At 40.3% G+C, this 12,992-nt stretch overlaps 1 protein-coding gene across 1 annotated transcript in view; it reads left to right on the forward strand.

Annotated features, from left to right (window-relative positions):
- The first annotated feature begins 3,288 nt into the window (after window positions 1-3,288).
- Window positions 3,289-12,992, forward strand: part of CNTNAP5 (contactin associated protein family member 5) — a 1,201,383-nt gene continuing 1,191,679 nt past the window's right edge. Inside the window, exon 1 of the mRNA XM_049889068.1 lies at window positions 3,289-3,413. Within this exon, the coding sequence (XP_049745025.1) occupies window positions 3,332-3,413 (82 nt within the window). The 5' untranslated portion in view covers window positions 3,289-3,331. The remainder of the gene's footprint in view (window positions 3,414-12,992) is intronic.

Genomic DNA, 12,992 nt, shown 5'->3' on the forward strand with positions numbered 1-12,992 from the left:
GTGAGATAATATACGGGGACATCAAACATGGTGACCAAAGACCTATATTCTCTGGGTATAATTTCCCATTTGTAAAAAGAGAGGTCTTCCATTGCATGCTGGTAACGAGGTAGAACTGGGGGAAGCTCATACCCGGCAGCTGGGAGTGTGAACTGGTGCCACCGTTTTAGAGAGCAACTGGCAATACCTAGTAAAGCTGAAAATAAGCATTTCCTATGATCCAGAGATTCGGAATCAACTTGAAAGCAATGGGGAATAGGTATGATCCAGAAATTCGACTCCGAAGTATATATCTGAGAAAAATTAGAAGATGGGTAAAAGACTGTATAGTTTGTATTGGAAAAAAATGGAAACCTATAGGCTAGGCTCATAAAAAGAAGAATTGATGAATAAATTGTGACATATTCATAAAATAAAATGCAATACAGCATTAAAATAAGAGAACTAGGTCCACACGCCTCCAAATAGATAAATTGCAAAAGTATAATGCTGAGCAAATTGCAAGGCACAAAATGAAGCATTATGGTACTACTTATATATTGCTAAAACAATCAAAGCAATGCTGCATATTGTTTAGCCCTTTTGTTACCTTTTTTTGGATGGCATGTGTTTTCAGTATTGGAATGCATGCTTACTAATTGGGCGTGGTTAAATTTTGGGTTGGTAATATGGATTTTGAGAAATATGACTTGGTAATAAAAGTCACCAATAAGGCAAGTGGCACTATGGTGCCACCAATCTGTAGCATGAACTAAATAAAATATCACAAATAATTTAAGCGTCTTTGTATTTTTGTCTGTTTTCAATAGATCTAAACAGAGAATTTATTGTGGGTGCCTTTTTTCCATTAGGTTACATGGGGGAACCTTTGGCTTTCCAAATATGACACAGAAAAACCAAAACAAAACCATCAGGGCTCCCTAGCTTTCACACAGAAAACCCATAATTTTGCTTGCAAGCCTTATTTCACAGAAAAAAAAAAATGGGGGGGAGGCAATAGCATACAAAACTAACACATTCAGGCAGCATTATCTAATAGAATGCTCAATCTACACAACAGTGAATCTCCAACTCTGGTCTGCTGAGCTTCATGCATTTCAAAAGGGACCCACATTGACATTAGAACCAGAATAACCATAGATCCAGATGCGTAAAAAGTGGCTAGTATACATTAAACTGATAGTAACCAAAGGGTTAGGGATGTAAATGCATGTAGTAAAATATAAAAACATTATTATAAGAATGGTATTCACCAATTCTGTAAAGTGTTTACGCTAGGTGTGGTGAAAGAAGAATGAGACCAGACAAAAATACAAAGGGGCATAAATTATTTGTGATTTTTTAAAAATGTCTATTTGTTAAATAATTCAAAAAAGTTAGATTATGGGTCATTATCTTCCCTCTGGACTTTCTAATATGATTAAACTAGCCAGATAGATGCTTCTAACCTGGGATCCTCAAAGGCTAGGGGTAGGCTGGCAGCTTTTGGGGCCCTCACTACTAGGGCTTTGAGCCTCAGCACCAAACCACCTGCCAACAGGGCAAGTCAGTTTTGATATTCTGTGATTCCTTGTTTCTTGAACATGGCCTTTCCACCACAACTAAAGCCTCTGGTGGAGAAATCTTTGGGGTTGCCCAAGAATTTAATGACTTCCATCATTATTTTCAGTTAGAAGCTTAGAGGTAAGAGGGCCATTCACTTACAAGTGAGGGGACCCTCAGAATTATTTCCTATGTTTTAAACAATGAAGCCACCATCCAATTTGCATTCAACCGTCTTTCAGTATTCGAATGATGCTAGTTCAGCTCTATTTTAACAAACAGAAGGTGCCGGAAACCGAGCCCAGCCTTGAGCAGAATGGCTGCTGAAGACCAAGGTTGTCAGGAATCTATGCTGTAAAGTAAGTTTGCCTAATCGCCACTATTGGGGGAGGGGGAAGATGCTGGGCATCTTTGTCCTCTGAAGTGGGAAGAGTCTATCACCCCTAACTTGACTGCAAGTTTCACATACCCAGTAACCCAGTGCTGTCCAGTCGCGTATGATAAATCATTATAGTCCGTCCCTCGGTTTGTTAAAGTTTGACAGCTTTCTGACAGCTTCCAATAAAAGCCTGAGAATCCGCAGATATACACTAGAAGCCAAAGGCAGAACCAGGGTTTCTGATAGCCTCTAGGAAGAAACCAAAACATCTCTTTTCCCTCTTTTTAAGTTTAAATGCCTCAAGCGGGGTCTTCAGATCTGGAATCCCACGACCCAACGTGAGCCCCCTACCCTGATCTACCTACCATAACCAATTTGTCTCCCCCTCTTTCCTTCCTTCTCAGGAGCCAGGATTCTGAACACCTTGCAGTACTCGTCTATAGCAATGTGCCAACAGCGAGCAAAGCGACGCAGTCAGAGAAGGCCGGTGAAGGGAGGAACCAGGGAAATGGGATACGGGGTCGGGAAATCGGAGGGAGTGGACATAACGCCAAAGAGCTAAATCAGAAACCCCAACAATGTCAACACCCGTCCCTGCTAGAGAGCAAACGTAGGGCGAATTAAATTGCATAACTCAAGCCTTACTCCTCTTCCTTTACCCCCCCCCCCGAAAAATCGTTAGTTCGTTACAAAGCTTTCCGTGGGAAATTGACTCTTCCTAACGCTTTCAGTCTTCCAACTCCATTTAGTATCCGTTCAGCAGCATTCTTCTAAAACCTGGTTCAAATTTCAATCCCTTTACTCATCCTCGAAATGGGGGGAAAAGAGGGAGGGAAAAAGGGTTGAGGAGGGGGAGAGAGAGGGAATTTCGTTTCCCTTCTCCCAGGTAGGCAGAGCGAACCGCAGCAGCGGCGGCTGCCGGCGGGTAAAGGCTCCGGAGCCGGGCAAGGACCCGCCCAGGCCGCTCTTATAGGCGAGCGCGGGGCGGGCCTGGCCGGGGGCGGTGCCGCGCGGCCCCGCTCGCCTATAAGGAGCTGTCCGCCTGCCGAGTGCTGATTCCAGCTCTCGCGCCGGACACGGTGGATTTGGCTGCCCACCGAGCTCAGTGCTCGTTGTTACAATTGGGTTTGAATTTGCACCTTTAAGGAGTGGGGAAGAGGAGGAAAAGGCGGGCGAGCAAGGCTAGTGCAGCGAGCGGCAGTTGCAGGGACTGTAGCCTCAGCCGCAGCTCCGGAGAAGCCCCCGCCACGATTTCGGCGGAACGTCTAGGCGCGAGATGGAGTGAAGCTCCGAGTGCCTCTCCAAGGGGGGGGTGGGAGGGGGTCAGGTGGTGCGGAGGAGAGAGAAGAAGCCTTGGCTGGCACCAGTGAATTTGGGATTTGTTTGGGAGGGACCGCTTACTCCGGGGACATGGATTCTATACCACTGCTGACCTGCGTTTTGACTTTGCTGTTCTCCAGCTTGTGGCATTTAGGATTAACAGCGACAAATTGTGAGTACGAGGAGTTGGGGGAGGGTAGGGGAGGTGAGAAAGGCTAGCAATGGGAAAAGCACTCAACTGTCCAAATGTGTTCAATTGCGTCAGAACAGAGGGAAAAGAAAAATGCTGATTGGTGTGGTTCCATCACCCCAACCCTCCCAAAAGTTAGCAGAGCTTGGGTGAGCCAGCCCGCTGGATTCCCTGCCCTTCTTCCCGAATCGCAAAGTTCGGGGGAGATGGGAAGATTCCTCTTCCGCAGACTGCCACGAGCTCTGCCAGGGCTTTTCCTGAGAAAGGCCAGAGGTTCAGACAGTACACCCTGGGGGCTGAGCTTCCAGCGATAGGGTTGCTCCCAGCCACCGTGCTCGGTGACAGCGACTCATCTCTGAATGCCACTGCTTTGGATTTCCTGTACGCCCAGTGTCCCACGATATATGGCTTTCAGCTCTCTCCTAGGCAGAAGGCTCCTGTTGGGGTATCTTGCAACCAATGGTCATCGGCTTAACAGGATTGAGACTTTTGGCCTAAGAGTCATGGCCCGATGTAGTCAAAACCACAAGATCAATGGCTGCCCCTGTTACAGGAGGAAGAGTGTTGATGCACTCCCCACCTCCCAAAAATCTTTGTGCCAAAGAACATATAATGAGTGTGCTGCAAGTGTACACTGTGGCCCCCAGGCTCTAACCTCTGCAAAATCAGGACATTTAATTTAATAGGCAGGAAGGCTGGACACCTGGGGAGTCACCACCTGCACTGTGTATTTAAATAACCCAATTCTCAAACTTGAATAAATTGGGAGGGTGATCAGAGGTTCAAGCTCAATTGCTCAGCTTCCTCTCTAGGCAGAGCAGGGGAAGTTGCCCCCCCTTCCCATCTCTGGGAACTTCTAAATGAGAAAGAATGCAATTAAGCCATCTGTGTTGTTTCCAAAGATGGTTTATGAAGGTCCCTCAAGTTTCTGGGCTTGCTCTCTTATCCCCCGCTCCCTCCCAGAAACTGAGAAAGATTAACCATATTGACACAGTTTAATTTCATTTTTGTAATCTGCACAATCACTGTTAGAGAAAAGCAGAAAGACTATTTACTGCTTAAGAGCCTTCGTACTTCACCCTACACCCCCAACCATATCCAAGAGGACTTGAGTGTCTCTGCTACCTAAAGGGGATACACTCAGACAAATGTTACATGCTGAAAATAGCCAAAGCATAGCCAGTGTATCCGCCTGTTATTGGAAGTTTTGGAGGTCCAGAATCTATAGTTAGTGGTAATACCTTATGAAGGTTTTATTAAAGTTTGTATTCAGGTTTCTGGGTTTATTCTTAAAGGAGGAGGGAAATGGCCAAGTGCTTGAAAAGGGCAGGAAATTATTTTAGCAAACAGACAGGGACAGGTTAGAATTTGATATATCTTCACTTTTTTTTTTTTTTTAAGTGAAATTGTTCCCGTGGTCCTTTAGAAAAAGATCCAAGTGGTTTAGTAGGAGGAACTTAGGCAGGGTACTGAGGTGGTTTCTCTACCACCTAGACCACTAGAGGTCAGTATTGTCATAATGATGTAAAGGTGTGGCTGCAGAATAGCTGTGTTTTCAGAATGGCACATTTGCCTAACCTGAAGAGAGTGAATACTTTGAAGATTCACAAAGGTGGGGGTGAGCAATAAGGGTGAAAAAGATAGACGATACGCCACAGGAATATGATTTGGTCCTCCTTGTGCATCCTTCTCTTCAGGGCCAGGATGTAAATATGTTATAGAATGGCATTGTCTGTAAATTAATTGGTTTATAGCTAACATGTTTTAATAATATTAATAAAATCTAAATGGCATGGATTTGAGGCTCATGCTTATCGTTACTGATTCAACAATAAAGCCCATTCTGAGCATTTGAAAGGAAACTTTGTAATAATGAGCTTTACTATTTCAGCATTGACAGTTTAATATCCCCATTTTCCAATCAATTTTTCATTGAATGCAGGCTGCTCACTAAATATATTGCCATCAATGTTCTTAAGGAATAATGGCAACAGTTTTCTTTTTTTTTAATGCTGTGCATCATCTATTAATTAAGTGAACAATAGGAGAATAGCAGAAAACTACATCTGGGCTGAGTACATATTAGTGGTCTTTATGAACTATGATGCAGAACCTCTAAGAAAAATAGTATTAATTTTCCAAAATCGCTCCAGACTTCTATTGTCCACACACTTTATCCATGAAGTGTAGGCTTTGATTTGCTAATTATATATACTCCATTAAAATTTATATATAAAAATTAAGGAACAGGAATTTCCTTTTCAAAGAAATCAATTTGTACAGGTTTATGAAACATCTGGAGAAGTTCTTCTTTCCTCAAGGTTATTCTTTCTATATTTTGAAATAATAAGTCAAGTCATTTGAGGCAGTATTCTTGAAAATGGATTATTTACCCAAGATGCTCCACGGTATCTACCTACACCTGTGGATTTTGTTCAAGTAAAAATAACTTTTAATTGCTTCCATTTTTCTTAGAATAATTTGTTGTTGTTGCTGTTGTTATTTTGTGTGTAGGTGTGGATGTGGGTGTGTGGGGCTGTGTGTGTTTGTTTTTCTCATTACCCGATCAAAACTTGGGCATTTATTTTATAAGTTTCAAATTAAACAAAATTAAAATAAAATCACGTTAGAAGGGCCAGCTGCAATATAGATATTATGAACCTGTGCAGAGAACATAATTACCTACTAGTAATAAAAACTCTAGAAATTCCCTCATCCCAGATTTTCAGGATATTAAATAGCTACAATACTTCCTTTGGGTTTTCTCTAAGGGAATTAGTTAATTTCAACTGTAGATATAATAGGCCAATGTTAAATGAAAAACCATTTTACATATAATATAAACCCCTTTGACACAAGAAGAAGCAATGTGACTTGATAGTTGGTTAAAGTGAAATCAGGAGTTTGAAGAGCTAGGATTTCTAGCCCTAGTTATACCACAGCTAAGGTGCTGAATGTCAGCCAGGTTAGAAAACATTCCTGCTCACAGACTTGGGTATAGAACAGCAGTTAGATATGAATCTATTCCAAAAGAGAGAACTATCTAAATATTTTACTGAGAAGATTCTTCAAATATCAGGTACGCTGAGAGACTCTTATAATAGTAGAACTAGCATTCAGAAGATGATAAGAATGTGTGGGACAAATATAAAAAAATATAGTCGCTATTTATTCTTAACAACAAATGGATGTTGTATGTTTATGAAGAGGCTTAATATCAACCAAGAAATCACTTTGAATGATCTCCAAGCACCTTATCTAACTTTGTTGGATGTATTAGGTTGACACAGGCCTAGCCCTAAAAGAAGACTCAAAGCCCTTTATTCTAGCCTTTTACTCATTGGAAGAACTTCATTTAAAATACCCTAGCATGTCAAAGGACCGGGCAGTGTTTCGTTCTGTTGTACCAAGGGTCGTTTATGAGTTGGAACTGACTCCGTGCCACCTAACAACAACAACAGCAACAATAGGATGACAGAAATCTTCAGATAAAGAGATTCACCATACCTTGGGTGATCTGAAGCTTATGCACTAAACCAATCAGTAGGTAATACTATAAGTAAACAAACATTCCCCTGATTTATTTTTTCATTAGGAAATAGTTCAGGGGACTTTTTGTAGCATTTATGGTGAGCAAAATTGAAGGAAGGAGTGTGATGCTTATTTGAAATATCCTTAAATATTTTCCCATGATCAAATGGGCTGATCTTTGACAATCCATAGGATCTCGCCTTTTTTTCTTTAGGTAGCCATGTCTCCCCCCACCCCTATCCCCCGATCTCCAACTCATATTGGTATTACCACAAGTGAAATACATAAATTAAACACTAAAGTAGCAGTTTCCACACAAGAGTACAGAATTGTCAGAAAATTAGCTTCCATTTGGAAAACTTCAAAAAGCTAAACTCCCTCCCCGTTCCTTTTTTTTTTCTGTAATGAATGACTGTCCTCCAAATTACAGTGTTCTTTTTTCCCAGCTCCTCTGCTCAATCGCACGTCTTTTCTTTTGGGGACCTGGTTTTTCTTTACTAAAGTGTTTCACTTCTTAATGCCTATTTATTACAAAGCAAAGTGAGATGATATCATTTGAAGGGTTTCTAAAACCTCTAGTTGGTGATCCAGAGTACTTTAACTCATAAGCAGAACTCTGCTCAGATATGGCCTATGTGTAAAATACTAGTTTTCCTCTGTCTGGTAGGAGGATGAGGAGATGGTATAGGTATCTGAAAGGCCAGAGCACGCTAGAGATTAAATCAATAGGACCTTATTTTGAGGCTAGAGTATCCTCGCTTGGAGTCAATAGTGACATATTTAGTTCATAATGAATGCTGTCTTCATCAAAACTCTGCCACTTTCTGGCTTGTGACCTTGTAAAGGTTGTTTATTTACCCTCATGATTCTGAGTTGTTAAATTAAAAAATTGGATCAAATGATTATTAAGGTCCTATCCATCCCTAATGTATTTTTTGCCTTTAACTGTTGATGTTACCTACTGGTCATTCTATTTTGGTACTTCTGGGTTGATTGTACTCCTAGTGTGTTAAGTAGCCATATTTAGTATAACAGCATATTAAGATTTTAATCCTACCAACTTCTATGAACTTCGTAGCTCTTATCTCATATACTGTATCCACATAATTTAACAACTCAGTACATCTAAATAGGTTTTACTAAGTCCAATTTACCAAAACAAAATGAACAAAAACAACCAAAGCTGTTATTGGCGACATGATTCTGACTCAAAGAGAACCTACAGAACAAAGTAGAACTGTCCCATAAAGTCTCCAAGGAGTGGCTGGTGGATTAGAACTGCTGACCTTTTTGGTTAGCAGCCATAGCTCTCAACCACTGCACCACCAGAGCTCCAAATCCAATTTACAGGTGAGTAAATTTAAGGTTAATAGAAGTTAGTAATTTTCCCCAAGATTACAAAGCTAAGCAATGAAAAAAAATCAGGATTTGTACCAATATATATCTCCAAATTCCAAACTTTTTGCAAGATATGAGTTTGCCTCCCATGCATTCAGTTAGGTTCTGTGGATGGCATCTTTGGAAAGTTGGCTTGGGTTCCCCATGGTTAGACTTTGTAGCTCTATCCATGGTAAAAGGGATCAAAGAAGCAGTTTCTATGAGAGCCAACTCGAGTCATAGCTTACTAAAACAACCAAACATTTGGAAACTAGGTTTGATGAAACATACCAGAAATAGTAATGACCAAAGATGAAATGCTTCATACCTAGTGGAGCAGCTGGTATTTTATTTTTCTTTTAAACATTTTAATAGAAATCTTGATAAAGAAAGGACAAGCCTTGCTGAAGTCTTGGTGAACACAAACGTATAACAATGTCATGAAAGTAAACATCTGTTTACTCCATGTCTTAGAAGTCTATAGATGTCAGACAAAGGAATATTTATTAAATAGCCAATAAAAACCGTTTGTCCAAACAGAGTGATATTCCTGATCTGGCCCCGTCTAATTCCCTTCATCACTACCCCCACCCCCCCCGCCAAAAAAAAACCCATTGCCATCGAGTCGATTCCGACTCATAGTGACCCTACAGGACAGAGTAGAACTGCCCCATAGAGCTTCCAAGGAGCGTCTGGTGGATTCAAACTGCCGAACCTTTGGTTAGCAGCCGTAGGACTTAACCACTACGCCACCAGGGTTTCCATCACTACCCCAGGTTGCTCGAATTTCCAACTTTCTGGAACTCCTTCACTTTCCCCAAACAAGCTGTACCGTCTCATGCCTACCTGCATTTATCTGCATACGCTGCTGCTTCATCTAGAAAACGCTTCCCCATTTTTATTTCCTCTCATTTTCTCCCAACATCTTCTTTACACACACACATGCACACACACACACACACATTTTCCCCAAGTGATCCATGTAGTTCCATAGCTTTTTTATAATCCCTGACTCCCCAACTATACGTAAAGTTTTCAATAGCCATGTTTTATTTGAATGTCTATATCCAATGCCTAAAACATTGGGCAAATGAATAAATGAATATTTTTTAACAAAGAATTTTTATTTCTAAACTGAAATCCTTCTATGGCCCTGTTGCTAGAGCCTTATTTCGTATTTAATTTTTATGTTTATATTTGTTAAACTAACAAGCAGTACTTATGGCTGTCTTGAGAATGTCAAGGAGATGTTAGAAAGTGAGCTGTGAAGTGAAAGATCAAAAGTTCATATTCTTGACTAGGCTGAGATCTGGAAAATGGTCTCCCAAATCTACACAAGCTTGTACATTTCCATGACTGCATTGCTGAGATAAACTTATTTATATGTGAAATGACCATTTGTTCCTAAAAAAAGCAAGTTTCTCCTTCTGACCTCAGCACCAAGTTTGAGCTAATTATTTTAACTGGTTTTATGCAATTTTAATGAGCGTTTTGTATATAGTTTGAAAAATTCACAAACATATGTGCTTTTTTTCCCATAGCTCATGATTTAGTATGAGAAGAAAAAGTATGAATTCCATTCAATAGGGGAAAGATCTTACTTTATTACAAACCTAAAGCATTAACCTGAAAACATTATACATTATGAGGCTCTCTTGTTATCCTTTTAAGGAAAAAAAATAATAATAAGTATTATAGTTTGTGTGTATTACTCTTCTCAGCTAAAGAGTCTCTTTCCTAAACTCAAGATTTTTTTATACAAAACTGGAGGAATAAAGATGAATTAAAAGATATAGCCCATGAAATAAAGGGACTCTGAACACCAGGGAAGCCAAATAAACCCATTGCTGTCAAGTTGATTCCGACTCATAATGGCCCTATAGGACAGGGTAGAACCACCCCTTAGGGTTTCCAAGGAGTGGCTGGTGAATTCAAACTAAAGATCTTTTGGTTAGCAGCTGAACTCTTAACCTCTGTGCCAAAAGGGCTTTTTAATTATGTCAAAATGACAAACACTATCACAAAGTTATGCACGCGGTATAATGTAAGGCATACAATGAGCATTTCAAACCAGCGGGACAATTAAGGTAGGCTTTTTGAAGAAAATGAAATTTAAGCTAATTCTTAAAATCATTTAACAGGATGGAGAAATAGGGGGAGGTTATTACAGGGTTCCTCTACTGAGGGGTAAAAGAGAGCATTACGTTGTGGTGACTACTTGTATGAAGGGCTCACAGGCATAGAGATGTATAAAGAAACTAAAGGATAGGAAATCATGGGAATCTTTTATTTTTAAAGCTATGGTGAGTCTTTGAAGGGTTTTATACCTGTAAAATATATATAAGTATATATGTATATTATATATAATTTTTTTTTTAAATTACTCTGTTATTTGCCCACTGATGGGCAAAGACTGGTGGAAAGAAAACCAGCTAAGAGATTATTTCAATAACTCAGAAGGTGATTACTAAGGAGCTGAAGAAGGAAGTTTCAGAAGCTACAGGAATTATACAATATAGGAAAGAAAATTACGGCTATGTAAATTCAAGACATAGGCGTATATGGCCTAGTAAATTCACAGAAGGCACAGATTTGTGCTTGAAATGTGTTCTATAGCTGTTTCCATTGTTTTTGACAAATGAGAACTATAGATGCTAGAAAAGGTGTTCCATTCTCTGAAATGAAGTTCTTCTCGGAGAATATCAAAAACCATGTTCTCAGTGCAGTGTATTTCTTATTTGCATGACATCCTACAGCGCGTGCTGTCTGTATACATCATCCTGATGCATCTTCCAGTCTGTAAATTATGCTGGTTTTTGTCAGCAGAGAGAAAGCTAGTCATTAAGGAATGTGTAATTAAACCTCAACATCCCTGTTCCCATTACTCCTCTGGCAGAGGGGTAAACCAGGGCATCATTACGACTCAGCCGCTGCTCAGTGGAAAGAGAAACAGGGAGAAGTTGGGTGTGCCCCATTGATTTGCTATCATTGGTAATTGGTTTGCTGGCATAAATTCCATGTCTCTACATTTCTAATTGCTTTTGTGCATATTCTTGGGGGTTGATTAATGCCATCTGTTCATTGAATCAGTTGAATTGATTGAGTTTTAAAGGATGACAACAGTAATGTCGAAGATAGAAAGAAAGTGAAAGGAAATGCCAAAACACTGCTCATGATGTATATTATTTTTAACTATCCACCTTTGGAAGCAGAAATATCCCTCTGAAGACAGTCAAAAGCAAATACCAGTCTAACAAAATTTGCCAAACAGACAGATGTTGTGTAGGCGTTAGTCTAGGCCACTGTTGGCTGAATGTATATGCTTGTTTCTCTCTCTCTCACTCCCTCCCTCCTCTCGCCTTTTCTTTCTCTCTTTTTCACTTCTTACTGTCATTTGGCCATGTATATTGTGCATTACCATTGAATTCTTCCTAAGCTGTGATTATGTTAAGGATGTGAGAGAAGGGGAGTAACAAGTCTGTAGGATTCAAGTGATGCCTTGCCAAACTATGTGGGCACAGCCACCAAATGTAAAATCTCCCAGCAAGACACATTATGAGGGCAGTCTTGCCATGGACCTATCACTCACATGGCGCTTTGGAAAGCCCACTTGATTCCAAAACCCCACCTATCTGTCCCCAAACAACTCCATTAATTAAACCAATTCCATTAATCCTCTGATTCAGTTAATATTTTAAAAAAGGCTTTTCAATTCATAGAGATAAGCTTTAAGACACAAATTCCCACCGAGAGAGAAAATATAGGAATGTGAATGTATACTGAACTATAATTGACTGAAAGAAATAGAACCTTTCCAGAAGAAAATTTCATAGACGGGACAGCACTGGAAGAGAAGAGGGTGTTCTGACTTGGGCAAAGGCCAATGAATAGGAATGTTGAGGATATTCAAGATAAGGGCTGCAGGCCCTCTGATTTTATCCAGCCCTAACCCCTCCATATTGCAAGGCTGAAAGCACAGCAGGACAGGCAATGGTGAGATGGTAAAAGGCCATAAAAAGGGCCTCATTCACACAGTTCTGATCTGATTTAATTCTCACCAAGCAAATATTTCCTATGGATACTAACACGGACCTTGTAGTTTGTGTAAGTATAGCATGAGTTGTTATTGTTGTTGTTCACTGCCTTCAAGTCAGCCCTGAGTCATGGTGACCCCATGCACAGCAGAATGAAATGCTACCCTGTTCTGTGCCTTCCCCTTGAATCATTGCAGATCAGACCTTTGTGATCCATAGGGTTTTCATTGGCTGATTTTTGAAAGTACGTAACCTGGCCAGCCTTCCTTTGTTCCTAGACCATCTTAGTGTAGGGCAATGGTGGTTTGGTGGTAGAATTTTCACTTTCCATGAAGGAGACCCAGGTTCAATTCCTGACCAACGCACGTCATGCACGGCCACCACCTTTCTGTCAATAGAGGCTCCCATGTTGCTATAATGCTGAATGGGCTTTAGTGGAGCTTCCTGACTAAGGTTGTGGGCATTCAATAATTACAGCTGCCATTATAATTGCTAATGACTTTCAACATGGATTTTTCTCAAAAAAACTAATAATACGAAGTAGGGCAAGGACAGCTGCATTTCCATTCTCTGCGAAGATAGAATGATCCGCTCTACCAATTACCAAGGCAAATGAAAA

Source organism: Elephas maximus, chromosome 6 (genome assembly GCF_024166365.1).
Source record: "Elephas maximus indicus isolate mEleMax1 chromosome 6, mEleMax1 primary haplotype, whole genome shotgun sequence".
Taxonomy (NCBI): domain Eukaryota; kingdom Metazoa; phylum Chordata; class Mammalia; order Proboscidea; family Elephantidae; genus Elephas; species Elephas maximus.